The sequence below is a fragment of the Bufo bufo genome, chromosome 4, assembly GCF_905171765.1.
Source record: "Bufo bufo chromosome 4, aBufBuf1.1, whole genome shotgun sequence".
Taxonomy (NCBI): domain Eukaryota; kingdom Metazoa; phylum Chordata; class Amphibia; order Anura; family Bufonidae; genus Bufo; species Bufo bufo.
In genome coordinates, this window is record NC_053392.1 from 530,377,113 (window position 1) to 530,390,442 (window position 13,330).

General features: G+C 46.8%; 1 protein-coding gene across 1 annotated transcript in view; it reads right to left on the bottom strand.

Moving 5' to 3' along the window:
- Window positions 1–13,330, bottom strand: part of LOC120998896 (leucine-rich repeat neuronal protein 4-like) — a 53,418-nt gene that overhangs the window by 11,702 nt on the left and 28,386 nt on the right. Inside the window, exon 4 of the mRNA XM_040429775.1 lies at window positions 6,285–6,419. Coding sequence (XP_040285709.1) covers window positions 6,285–6,419 — 135 coding nt within the window. The remainder of the gene's footprint in view (window positions 1–6,284; window positions 6,420–13,330) is intronic.

A 13,330-nucleotide genomic window follows, 5' to 3' on the forward strand; every position in this document is an offset into this window, starting at 1 on the left:
ATAGTATACTGTCCTCTGTAGTATATATACACTCACCTAAAGAATTATTAGGAACACCATACTAATACGATGTTGGACCCCTTTTGCCTTCAGAACTGCCTTAATTCTACGTGGTATTGATTGAACAAGGTGCTGATAGCATTCTTTAGAAATGTTGGCCCATATTGATAGGATAGCATCTTGCAGTTGATGGAGATTTGAGGGATGCACATCCAGGGCACGAAGCTCCCGTTCCACCACATCCCAAAGATGCTCTATTGGGTTGAGATCTGGTGACTGTGGGGGCCATTTTAGTACAGTGAACTCATTGTCATGTTCAAGAAACCAATTTGAAATGATTCGAGCTTTGTGACATGGTGCATTATCCTGCTGGAAGTAGCCATCAGAGGATGGATACATGTTCTCATTCTGTTTACGCCAAATTCGGACTCTACTATTTGAATGTCTCAACAGAAATCGAGACTCATCAGACCAAGCAACATTTTTCCAGTCTTCAACAGTCCAATTTTGGTGAGCTCGTGTAGTGGAGATGAGTGGTACCCGGTGGGGTCTTCTGCTGTTGTAGCCCATCCGCCTCAAGGTTGTGCGTGTTGTGACTTTACAAATGCTTTGCTGCATACCTCGGTTGTAACGAGTGGTTATTTCAGTCAACGTTGCTCTTCTATCAGCTTGAATCAGTCGGCCCATTCTCCTCTGACCTCTAGCATCCACAAGGCATTTTTGCCCACAGGACTGCCGCATACTGGATGTTTTTCCCTTTTCACACCATTCTTTGTAAACCCTAGAAATGGTTGTGCGTGAAAATCCCAGTAACTGAGCAGATTGTGAAATACTCAGACCGGCCCGTCTGGCACCAACAACCATGCAACGCTCAAAATTGCTTAAATCACCTTTCTTTCCCATTCTGACATTCAGTTTGGAGTTCAGGAGATTGTCTTGACCAGGACCACACCCCTAAATGCATTGAAGCAACTGCCATGTGATTGGTTGACTAGATAATTGCATTAATGAGAAATAGAACAGGTGTTCTTAATAATTCTTTAGGTGAGTGTATATATATATATATATACCTAAATATACAGTATACTGTCCTCTGTAGTATATATGTAATGTCCCGGAGTGCCACTACCACTCCTTTGGACACCTTGCTACTGTCTCCTATGTGCTAATACCTGTCATCTAATGTATTTTATGTCATCTCAGAATAATGTGCATATTTTTTCCATGTAACTGTTATAGTTCATGTAATGTGCCTGGCCAGCCAGCAGGTGGAAGCAAACACTTTGCAGAGCCTTAGCAGAGTCTGGAACTTTTCCTTCCAGTCTCTAACCCTCTCTGAGAGAGAGGGGGAGTTTAGTGTTGGTGAGTCAGTCTAGCCTACCCCCTCCTGGGGAAAGGTTCTATGTTGGCTAGCAGAGCGCTGCCTGCTCTGCTAGCTCCAGAGGCCCTGCCTCTAAAGTGCATTTTGGTTGCTTGTCCCCTCCTGGGCTTGCATTGCCTTAAAGGGAACTTGTCACCTGGATTTTGGGTATAGAGCTGAGGACATGGGTTGCTAGATGGCCGCTAGCACATCCGCAATATCCAGTCCCCATAGCTCTGTGTGCTTTTATTGTGAAAAAAAAAACACGATTTGATACATATGCTAATTAACCTGAGATGAGTCAGAGCTTGAAAATATGACTCTTCTCTGGTCACACAAGTAAGATATGACTCTTTTATGTTAATTTGCATATGTATCAAATCGTTTTTTTACACAATAAAAGCACAGAGAACTATGGGGACTGGGTATTGCGGACGTGCTAGCGGCCATCTAGCAACCCATGTCCTCAGCTCTATACCCAAAATCCCGGTGACAGGTTCCCCTTAACCCCTTAAGGACTTAGGACGTACCGGTACACCATGTTTGTCTTAAGGACTCAGGGCGTACCGGTACGTCCTAAGTTTAAAACTAGATTGCGGCGCTGCGGGCGGTGATCGGAACAGGATGTCCGCTGAAATCATTCAGGGGGCATCCTGTCACAACGCCGGAGGGGGGTCCCGTGACCACCCCGTGTCGGCGATCGCCGCAAACCGCAGGTCAATTCAGACCTGCAGCTTTTACCTTATGCGACGGCTGTGATTGGAGGTGCCATCGGGTCCCCATGCGGCTGTAGGGGGGACCCGATGGCATGGAAGGCAGCGCGATGCCTTCCTTAGGCATCTGCGCTGCCTTCCGGTGACGAGCCTGTGAGATCCAGGCCCCTGGATCTCACAGGCCGCAAGCTGTATGAGTAATACACACAGTATTACTCATACAGCCAATGCATTCCAATATAGAAGTATTGGAATGCATTGTAAAAGGGATTAGACTCCCAAAAGTTGAAGTCCCAAAGTGGGACAAAAAATAAAGTAAAAATAAAGTTGAAAAAATAAAGTCCCCCCCCAAAATTAAAAGTTTCAAGTAAAAATAAACAAAAACGTCATTTTTCCCAAATAAAGTTAAAAAAAATTGGTAAAAAATAGGGGGGGGGGAGTAGACATATTAGGTATCGCCGCGTCCGTATCGACCGGATCTATAAACATAGGCCATGACCTAACCCCTCAGATAAACACCGTAAAAAAATAAAAATAAAAACTGTGCTAATTAAACCATTTTTTGTCACCTTACATCACAAAAAGTGTAATAGCAAGCGATCAAAAAGTCATATGCACCCCAAATTAGTGCCAATCAAACAGTCATCCTGCAAAAAATGAGACCCTATCGCCCAAAAACTGAAAAAACTATGGCTCTCAGAATATGGAGACACTAAATAAAACATCATATTTTTTTTATAGGTTATGTGTGTTCGGTGGCTCACCAATTGGGTACAATAAAATGGGTGCACACTTCACTGGACTCGCCCGTCCCAAGAGAAGCTAAAAAATTCATTGGAATGTGGAAGGGCACTCACTAAATGGGAAAAATTATAAAATTGCATAGAAATATCCACTTGAACAATAAGATAAAACAATGATGATGATAAAATAATATAATATAATGGCGCAACAATATCAAACACCAGACATGAAAACAAATGTATGCGCAATCTTAAATACGCTGCCTGATGATTGCACAAACCTAATGATACACGACCCGCTGAATAGGATCCAGACAAAAGCTGAATTAGAGGTCCACACTTTCCATAGAAAACAATAGTGTAACTGATAAATCCACAATTATATAAGATGGCAGGGTATAGTTCACAGATTACACAGACCTGCTGTGTCCCATAAATAGAATCCAAATGGTAATAGGTGGACAGCAAAGATGGTTAATAGCAGGATCGTGTTAATATAGTGAGTTAGGGATATAGTTCCCCTCAATTCAGGTACACGGTATTAGCAGGGCCGGACTGGCCATAGGGCAGACCGGGCATTTGCCTGGTGGGCCGGGCCGAACACAATCAGCCGGGCCGCCAGCTGAGTTTTTTTATTTTTTTATTAATGTGGCAGCAGCCGGGCAGGAGTGGAGATGTGGAAGCGCTCATCTCCATATTCATCTGTATCGCCGTCCTCAGGACAGCGATACAGATGAATGGAGCAGGGGAGAGGCGTCTCCCTTGCCCATTCCTCTGATAGGCTACAGGCCTAGTGCCTGTAGCCTATCAGAGGCCGTTGCAGGCGGAGCAATGACGTCATCGCGCGCGCCGCCCGAGCCGTACAGCGCGGGACACAGGCCGGAAGAGGCCTGCATCGCATCGCTGACAGCAGCATGGAGGTAAGTATATGAGTTTATTGTTTTTATTATTTAATTTTATACTATACTGTGGCAAGAAGGGGGGTGGGGGCCCTATATACTGGCACAATATAGGGGGGGTCGGCACTATGGAGAAGAGGGGAAGCACTATGGGGTCATATATATTGGCACAATATGGGGGGGCACTATGGGGCCCTATATACTGGCACAATATGGGGGGGACACTATGCAGAAGAGGGGAGGCACTATGGGGCCCTATATACTGGCACAATATGGGGGGGTCGGCACTATGGAGAAGAGGGGAAGCACTATGGGGCCATATATACTGGCACAATATGGGGGGCCTATATACTGGCACAACATGGGGGGGCACTATGGAGAAAAGGGGAAGCACTATGGGGCCCTATATACTGGCACAACATGGAGGGGGCACTATGGAGAAGAGGGGAAGTACTATGGGGCCCTATATACTGGCACAATATGGGGCCCTATATACTGGCACAATATGGGGGGGACACTATGCAGAAGAGGGGAAGCACTATGGGACCCTATATACTGGCACAATATGGGGGGGGTCAGCACTATGGAGAAGAGGGGAAGCACTATGGGGCCATATATACTGGCACAATATGGGGGGGCCTATATACTGGCACAATACGGGGGCACTATGGAGAAGAGGGGAAGCACTATGGGGGCCCTATATACTGGCACATTATGGGGGGGCACTATGGAGAAGAGGGGAAGGAGCACTATGGGGGCATCTACTGGGGGCCCTATATACTGGCACGCATTATAGGTGGGCACTATGGAGAAGTGGGGGACAAGAGCGCTATGAGAGCATTATATAGGGGCATTTAATACTGGCACCCATTTTGATGCCACTATGGGGAAGGGAGGAAAGGAGCATTATGGGGGTATCTATGTGGGGCAGCCTATAGGGGCATTTTATAGTGCCACATTATGGAGGGCACTATGGAGACAGGGAAGGAGCACTATGGGGGCATCTTCTGGGGGGACTATATAGGAGTATTTTATACTGGCACAAATTATAAGGTCACTATGGGCACCTAAGCTCAACTGGTGGCACTAAGTGTTTTTTTGTAGTGGCACACAGTAAGGGTCATTAGAACACATAAGGGCACTCTGGGGACATTGGCTCTACTGGGGGCACTAAGAGGAGGTATTTCTTTTTTTACTGCACATTATAAGGGGGGGGGGGTTCTACTGTCACACATTATAAAGAGAATTATTACTATCGGGGCATTATGGTGGGCTTAATTACAACTGGGGGACTATGGGAGCATTATTACTTGTGGGACACAATTACTGTTGGGGGCACTGTAGGAGCACTATTACTACTAAATGCACTCTGGCAAAGAAATAATTACTATTGTTGGGACTTTGGGAGCACCATTACTTTGGGGGCACCCTGGCACAGCATCAGCTTAGCACAGTTCTTTTTGCAGTATAGTTTTGGGGAGCACAGCTTCTCAGTATTGGGGGTGCATGATGGGATGTTAATTGGAGGATGATGGAAAAGTAGGAAACTAAGATGTCTGTCAAACTCTGCAGAGACGTGAGATGGCTGAAAGAAATTATCACGGTGGTCTGGTCTGAATGGAGAAGATAAGGAAAGAGAACATCTACATCAGAGGAGACGTCACTGGATATAAGAGGTATGTGGCGCTGTATTAGGCTACCTTCACATCTGCGTTAGTGATCCTGGCGGCTGTTCCAGCTGAGAATTCACTGGATCCGGCACTGCTGGATGCAGACAGAATGCCCGCCGGCCCCAGTAACTATAATGGGGTACGGCAGAGATCCGGCCACAATCTGGGAAAAATGCAGAGAATCAGCGGTACATAAACCGCTGCATGCTGCGCTTTGTGTCCAGTCGATTCCTTTCATTTTCTGCCGGATTAGGTGGCCGGATCGTACTAAGACCCCTAATGTCACCTGGGGACCCCCAAAGAAGCTTGTGTGTTGGCTGAAGCCTTCCTATCTTACTGGTGACTGGCCCTGCCTCTCAATTGTGCTTCCGGTTTTGGCTCCACCCCTAGACTGCAAGGGGGTGTGGCCTGTTGGGGGTCATGTGATTGGGCTGCTCAGTCAAAAATGCCCGGGCCTATTTTTTGTCCCAGTCCGGCCCTGGTCAGAGTTGCTTTTCTCGTTCGTGACGTCGCTGTATCCTGGGGAGACCACCCCGGTACACAGCTTACATAACCTCTCCCGGCGGTCTGTACCTGCCTGCTGTTGCCTTCTTCCCTGTGGGTCCAGCGTGATGTGTGAATGAGGCATTACTGTGCCGTCAGTATTACAGGCAGGTCTAATTTCTCGCCGTGTACATAAGTGTGCAGTGCACCAATATTCATAGTTAATCTTTTCTGTTAGCTGTATAATTACTGTGCATCAGCATTACAGGCCACTGTTACTTTTAGCTAGATTGGCCTGGGTATACCTGATTTATAGCAATTCATGACAAATCAATTCATAACAAATCAAATTTCTTGTCGAACTTCGGCGAAGCTGCCAAATCAAATTTTTTGCTCATCTCTAGATTTCACATTACCTTATCAAGGAGAGATTTCTTTGGTCTGAAAGCAGCCATTGGAGTTTACAGTCGCACGTTAATGGATTGCCACGAAGGTCAATAGTTAAAGACTCTGAAGTGATATTCCAAGGAGAGAGATCTTTGAGGTTGCAGCTGCAAAAGTAAAAGAAAAATGATTATTCCATTACCATGATTTTATTACATATAGGCTTATTGCACACGACAGTATATTTTCACGGTCCGCAAAACGGGGTCCCGTTTTTCCGTGATCCGTGACCATTTTTTCGTCCGTGGGTCTTCCTTGATTTTTGGAGGATCCTCGGACATGAAAAAAAAGTCGTTTTGGTGTCCGCCTGGCCGTGCGGAGCCAAACGGATCCGTCCTGAATTACAATGCAAGTCAATGGGGACGGATCCGTTTGACGTTGACACAATATGGTGCCATTTCAAACTGATCCGTCCCCATTGACTTTCAATGTAAAGTCTGGAATCCCTTTTATACCATCGGATCAGAGTTTTCTCCAATCCGATGGTATATTTTAACTTGAAGCGTCCCCATCACCATGGGAACGCCTCTATGTTAGAATATACTGTCGGATATGAGTTAGATCGTGAAACCTCATTTCCGACAGTATATTCTAACACAGAGGCGTTCCCATGGTGATGGGGACGCTTCTAGTTAGAATATACTACAAACTGTGTACATGACTGCCCCCTGCTGCCTGGCAGTATCCGATCTCTTACAGGGGGCCGTGATCAGCACAATTAACCCCTCAGGTGCCGCACCTGAAGGGGTTAATTGTACTATCATATCCCCCTGTAAGAGATCAGGGCTGCCAGGCAGCAGGGGGCAGACCCCCCCCCCCCCCAGTTTGAATATCATTGGTGGCCAGTGCGGCCCCCCCCTTCCTCCCTCTATTGTAATAAATCGTTGGTGGCACAGTGTGCGCCCCCCCACCCTTCCTCCCTCTATTGTAATAAATCGTTGGTGGCACAGTGTGCGCCCCCCATCGGCCCCCCCTCCCTCTATAGCATTAACAACATTGGTGGCCAGTGTGCGGCCTCCCATCTCCCCCCCCCCCCCCCGATCATTGGTGGCAGCGGGTTACTAGCAATAGTACAATAGTAAAAGATTCATACTTATCTGGGAGCTGCGATGTTCGTGTCCGGCCGGGGGCTCCTCCTACTGGTAAGTGACAGTTCATTTAGCAATGCGCCGCACAGACCTGTCACTTACCAGTAGGTGGAGCTCCCGGCCGGACACGAACATCGCAGCAGCAGCCAGCAGCAGGTAAGTATGAATCTTCTACTATTGTACTATTGCTAAGTAACCATGGCAACCAGGACTGTAGTAGCGTCCTGGTTGCCATGGTTACCGATCGGAGCCCCAGCGATTAAACTGGGACTCCGATCGGAACTCCGCTGCCACCAATGATGGGGGGGGGGGGGGGAGATGGGAGGCCGCACACTGGCCACCAATGTTGTTAATGCTATAGAGGGAGGGGGGGCCGATGGGGGGCGCACACTGTGCCACCAACGAATTATTACAATAGAGGGAGGGAGGGGGGGGGCCACACTGTGCCACCAACGAATTATTACAATAGAGGGGGGGGGGGGCCGCACTGGCCACCAACCTATTATTACAATAGAGGGGGGGGGGGCCGCACTGGCCACCAATGATATTCAAACTGGGGGGGGGGGGGGGGGGTCTGCCCCCTGCTGCCTGGCAGCCCTGATCTCTTACAGGGGGATATGATAGTACAATTAACCCATTCAGGTGCCGCACCTGAAGGGGTTAATTGTGCTGATCACGGCCCATGTAAGAGATCGAGTGCTTCCAGGCAGCAGGGGGCAGTCTTGTACACAGTTTGTAGTGTATTCTAACTAGAAGCGTCCCCATCACCATGGGAACGCTTCTGTGTTAGAATATACTGTCGGTTCTGAGTTTTCACGAAGTGAAAACTCAGCTATGAAAAAGCTTTTATGCAGACGGATCTTCGGATCCGTCTGTATAAAAAGTAACCTACGGCCACGGATCACGGACACGGATGCCAATCTTGTGTGCATCCGTGTTCTTTCACGAACCCATTGACTTGAATGGGTCCGTGAACCGTTGGCCGTGAAAAAAATAGGACAGGTCATATTTTTTTCACGGCCAGGAAACACGGATCTCGGATGCGGCTGCAAAACGGTGCATTTTCCGTTTTTTCCACGGACCCATTGAAAGTCATGGAGTCCGCGAAAAAAAACGGAAAACGGCACAACGGCCACGGGTGCACACAACGGTCGTGTGAAAGAGGCCATAGGAAGTTATTTCAGCACCACACAATTAGCATGAAGAATCCAGTGTAGTGAATGAAAGCTAAAATATAAAGCTGTTTCAGCTTCAGTTAATGCATAGGACCTAATCAGGAATACCACTCCATCACCTCAGTACACGTGTATGCTTTAAAGGGAATCTGTCATCAAAAATGACCTATTGTTTAAATCACATTTTTTTTAATGTGAAACATATTTTTTTTTAGAATTATTTTTTATTTTTCTACGTCACTATATTTAAAAGAATGTATATAATCCTGCAATTTTCACACTGGCCACTAGGCCTAATATAAGGTCATGTTTTTCTGTACTGTACAGGTAAATTCTAAGTGGCCTTTATCATTATCATCACAGGTAGAATTACAAAGACAAGTAACACGTCTATATAGATAACATAGGATCCACCATTTACAATAGATGATATTACAGCTCATATCGCAGGTCACAGAGCATGCCTAGAAAACTCGGCCATATATGTCAGTGGGGTCCCTCCTGTCCACTGGCCTAAGACAGGAAGACTTAGGCCCCATTTACGCGACCATATCCATTTTGAGGTCCGTAAATCAAACTGCAAACTCAAAATGCAGACCATGGACCCATTAAAATCAATGGGTCCACAAAATGCAACACGGCCCGCATTTATATTTTGCGGACCCATTCATGCGGTCTGCATGTTCTATCTTTTTGCAGAACGGACATATGGATGCAGAGCACATGGATGATCCGTGTGCTTTTTGCATGTGTATGTCTGTTCCACAAAATGCTGACCACGGACCCGTTGAAAACAATGGGTCCACAAATAAAAAGCTGACTGCACACAGACTGCATCCATATTTCGTTTGTCACCTGCAAAATCAATTTCAAAGTAAGCATAGGTGCCCCAAAACATAACCATATCTTTCTTGTGAACATCCAGTGTTCTAATCCTAAGAAATGCTTCTTTGGGGTTTTCGGTGCATGGAGGGCAGGGCCACTTTGTTTGGTGCACCTGGCTTCCCCTGTGGCATCGCTACCAGCTCTGAAATCTCGTGGACTGGCAATCAAATAAGAAGGGGAGGTGCTGGGCGGCGTTATGTCAGAGTGATGGTGCACTAAACAGAGCAGCCCTGCCCACAGTGCACCAAAACCTTATTTGTATAAAAATGAAAAAAATAATTTGTCAGTATTAGAGGACTGGTAAATTGTGGACAGGTGTAGTACTGTTTTGGGAAATAAGCTGCTACGTTTTTCTGTACATTCCCCTTCAATAAGTTATTTAAAGGAGATTATCCCACAAAGATAATCACCAATCCAAAGGTCCCAGTGGTTGGACCACCCATGATCCAAAGAATGAGGGTCCCTGATTCCCCTCTCTGAATAGAGCTACAGTGTGCATGTTAGTTCACCGCACACGGGATTGTCTAAAACAGTCAACTCCTTGTCATTACAAATAATGCAGTACTGAACTGTAAAATATCCAGTTTTCACATTGGCCTCAAGAGCAAACTCAATGTTTTATTCTTACAACGGCTTTCCTCTATAGACTGGGACAGAATAAGCAGATGGTAGGTATTTAAATGGTTGTTCCCATTGCCGCAATCATGGCTGATATCTGGATAACCTTAGTGAGCACTCAGAGCAAGAAAGAGAAGCGCATATTGTGGAGGACTTCAGTAGGTGGTCAACTGCTCACCTTATAGAGTGTTGCACACCTTTCTTCCAAGTCTGGACAACAGCCTATGTCCGTACAAAGAATGTGCAGAGAAAACAGGGTGCAGCTCTGCTGGAACCCACCAGGATGGTAAAGGATTGGAAGTCTTTATTGTTGCAAGAGGAACAAGGCTTTTCTTTTTTCTCCTGGTGAAGGAGACAGTTTGTTCCTGAAACGCTTTGTTCCTCTTGCAACAATAAAAGCTTCCAATCCTTGTGGGCTCCAGCAGTGCTGCACCCTGTTTTCTCTGCACATTTGCATTCTTTTAACTTTAGTGAGCCCCAGCCAGGCTTGGGCAGAGTTTGAAAAATGGCTGAGTAGGCTGTGCCCCGATATTTCCGTACCTCCCATAGCAGTGGACTGCTTCTATAACTCCTGAGTTAACAGGACCAGTATAACTCACTGTTCTACACTGTTTGCTTATTCACAGCTATCAGAAGCAATGGAGCGCAGTCAGTTGGGATGTTCCATAATGGCAGCAAACCCCGGCTGACGTTCACTAAGGTTTCTCCAGTCTCAGATGTGAAAAACTGAGATGGCTGAGATGGAAATAACTCTTTAATGGCAGCTCTGTCCTATGGATACGTTTTTGTATGCATCTTCCTTGTCACTTCACAGAGAACTGTACTCCATCACCTCCTGGACTTTGCATGGCATTATTTCTTTGCCCATTAAAGAGAACCAGTGAAATGTTGTGCATTGTGCAGGCAGCATGTTGTAGAGCAGGAAGAGCTGAGAAGATTGATGTGGGAAAAGATTCAGTGTAACTTGTAACCTATTCATTCCCACCTCTGCTCATTCTGGGCTTAGGAGCCATGTGGGTGGTCCTGATTCTGATCAGTAATTAACTAGGCATACAGATATACAGTGGCGTAGCTATAGGGGTCACAGTTGCGATCAGGCCCCTAAGCCAGGGGGACCCATAGGGCCCCCTTGCCAGTGGCACTGTATTTTTCACTTTATAGGATGCAAAGCAGTTAATAGTGAGCGCTTCCATTATGGAAGCGCACACTAGTCTGCAGGACGTGGGGGGAGTGAAGCGCTGCTGGTCACCTCTGGTCCTCCCTGGTCTCCTGCAGGCCACGCTGCACTGTCCTGACCCTGTACAGCATCAGGAAATACTGTAGGCATGCACTATGGCCTGACGCTGCAGAATAAGACTGGGAGCTGAGAATGCAGGGAGACAGCTAGACCTGTAGATGAGTGGCGGAGCAGGAGAGGTAAGTTAATTTATTTATTTTAAGGTCTGATCTAAGGTCTGATACTTGGGGGGGGTCTGACATGGAGGTCTAATGGGGGTCTGATATGGGATAATCTGAAATGGAGGCCTGATCTGAGATCTGATGCTTTGGGGGTCTGACATGAAGGTCTAATGGGGTTCTGATCTAAGGTCTGATACGGGGGAAGGGGGTCTGACATGGAGTCCTGATCTATCTGATGTGGGAGTCTGACATAGATGTCTAAAGGGGGTCTGATCTGAGGTCTGATATGAAGATCTCACATGGAGCTCTAAAGGGAGTCTGCTCTGAGGTCTAATATTGGGGGGGGGGGGGGTTGACATGGAGGTCTAATGGGGTCTGATCTGTGATCAGAAACTAGGGTCTGATCTGAGTTCTGATATGGGGGTATGACATGAACGTCTAACATGAAGGTCTCATGGGGGTCTGATCTGAGGTTTAATATGGGGGTCTGATCTGAGGATCTGATATTAGGGGTCTGAGGATCTGATATGGGGGTCTGATTGAGGATTTGGTATGGAGGTCTGATCTGAGGTGTGATATGGGGATCTAATCTAAGGTCTGATATGGGGGTCTGATCTGAAAGGTAAAGGGGTATTTTTTGTACTGACGCACAATATAAGGGAGTTTTTTTGTACTGACACACATAGTAAGGGCATATGCACAATGGGACATTGGGAGCACTGTTAACACTATGCACTCTGGGAGATAGTTATTTCTATTGGTGACCACTTTTGGGGTCTTCTATTACTGTGGGGGCATCCTTGTACAGTATCAGCGTAGCACAATTATTTTTGGGGGATATGTTTACACTATTAGTGCCAGGGACACTATTTGCTGGATGAAGTTATTTTTTAGGGCACCGAGTGCCAATAATTTTTGAAGGGGGCACTATCTGCGTGGTACGAGTATTTTCAGGGGGGCTCTTTCTACAGTATAGTATTGGGGAGCACAGTGGGCACAGTCTTGGGGGTGGCAGGATGAGGTGTTCAGAAAATGGGAGGACGATGGAAAAGTAGGAAACTAAGATGTCTGTGTCACGACCATGGTTGTGGTCGTGACTCCTTGGTTCGCATGCTGTTGTCAGCGGTTTGTTGTATGTTCTCAACCACAGGTGTGGGCTCTGTATCTTGCCTCGCGTGTGGTTGCCGTTGGCAATATAAGGTTGTTGGCAGTGGAGCGGCCTGAGCGCTTGCTAGGCGCTCGCTGTCACGGCATACGGTTTCCTTTGGTAAAGTGTGGTTTTAGTGTTCACTTTCTATGTCTGGTGTGCACGAAGTTTATGTAGGTGTGCACTGTGACACTTCCCTTCACTTGTGGCTGCCCGTGGCAACGTTTGGTATTGTGTACATGTGGTGGCAGTGTCTCGGCCTTCTGGCTGACTCCCAGGACATGGTTGCCACGCATGTCGTTGCCTGCGGTAACAGCTGCAGTGTAATGGTTTATTGTACACTTCCCCTTTAAGTTACACTTACCTTGTTTGGTGATGGAAGGGTTAACCCCTTTCCTAGTGTGTGTGTGTGTGTGTGTGTGTGTGGGTGTAGCCGCTTGGGCTATTTAGCTTCCTGCTGGAAGGCAGTAGTAAGGGGTACTTCAGCCATGTGGTTTGCTGGAGTCATCCTCCTGGTTCATATACCATCTTTCCAGTAAGGGCCACCCTTGCGGTCATAAAAAGTATGTCTGATGTTAAGTTGATGTTTTTATGCTCTTGATATTTATTGCAGCTATGGATGTCCTGGTTACCTGTGTGTTTTGATGTGTGTGCTGTCTCCCTAGTGTTTGTGTGGACAGCGTATTTGAGCACGGGTTCCAGTCAGC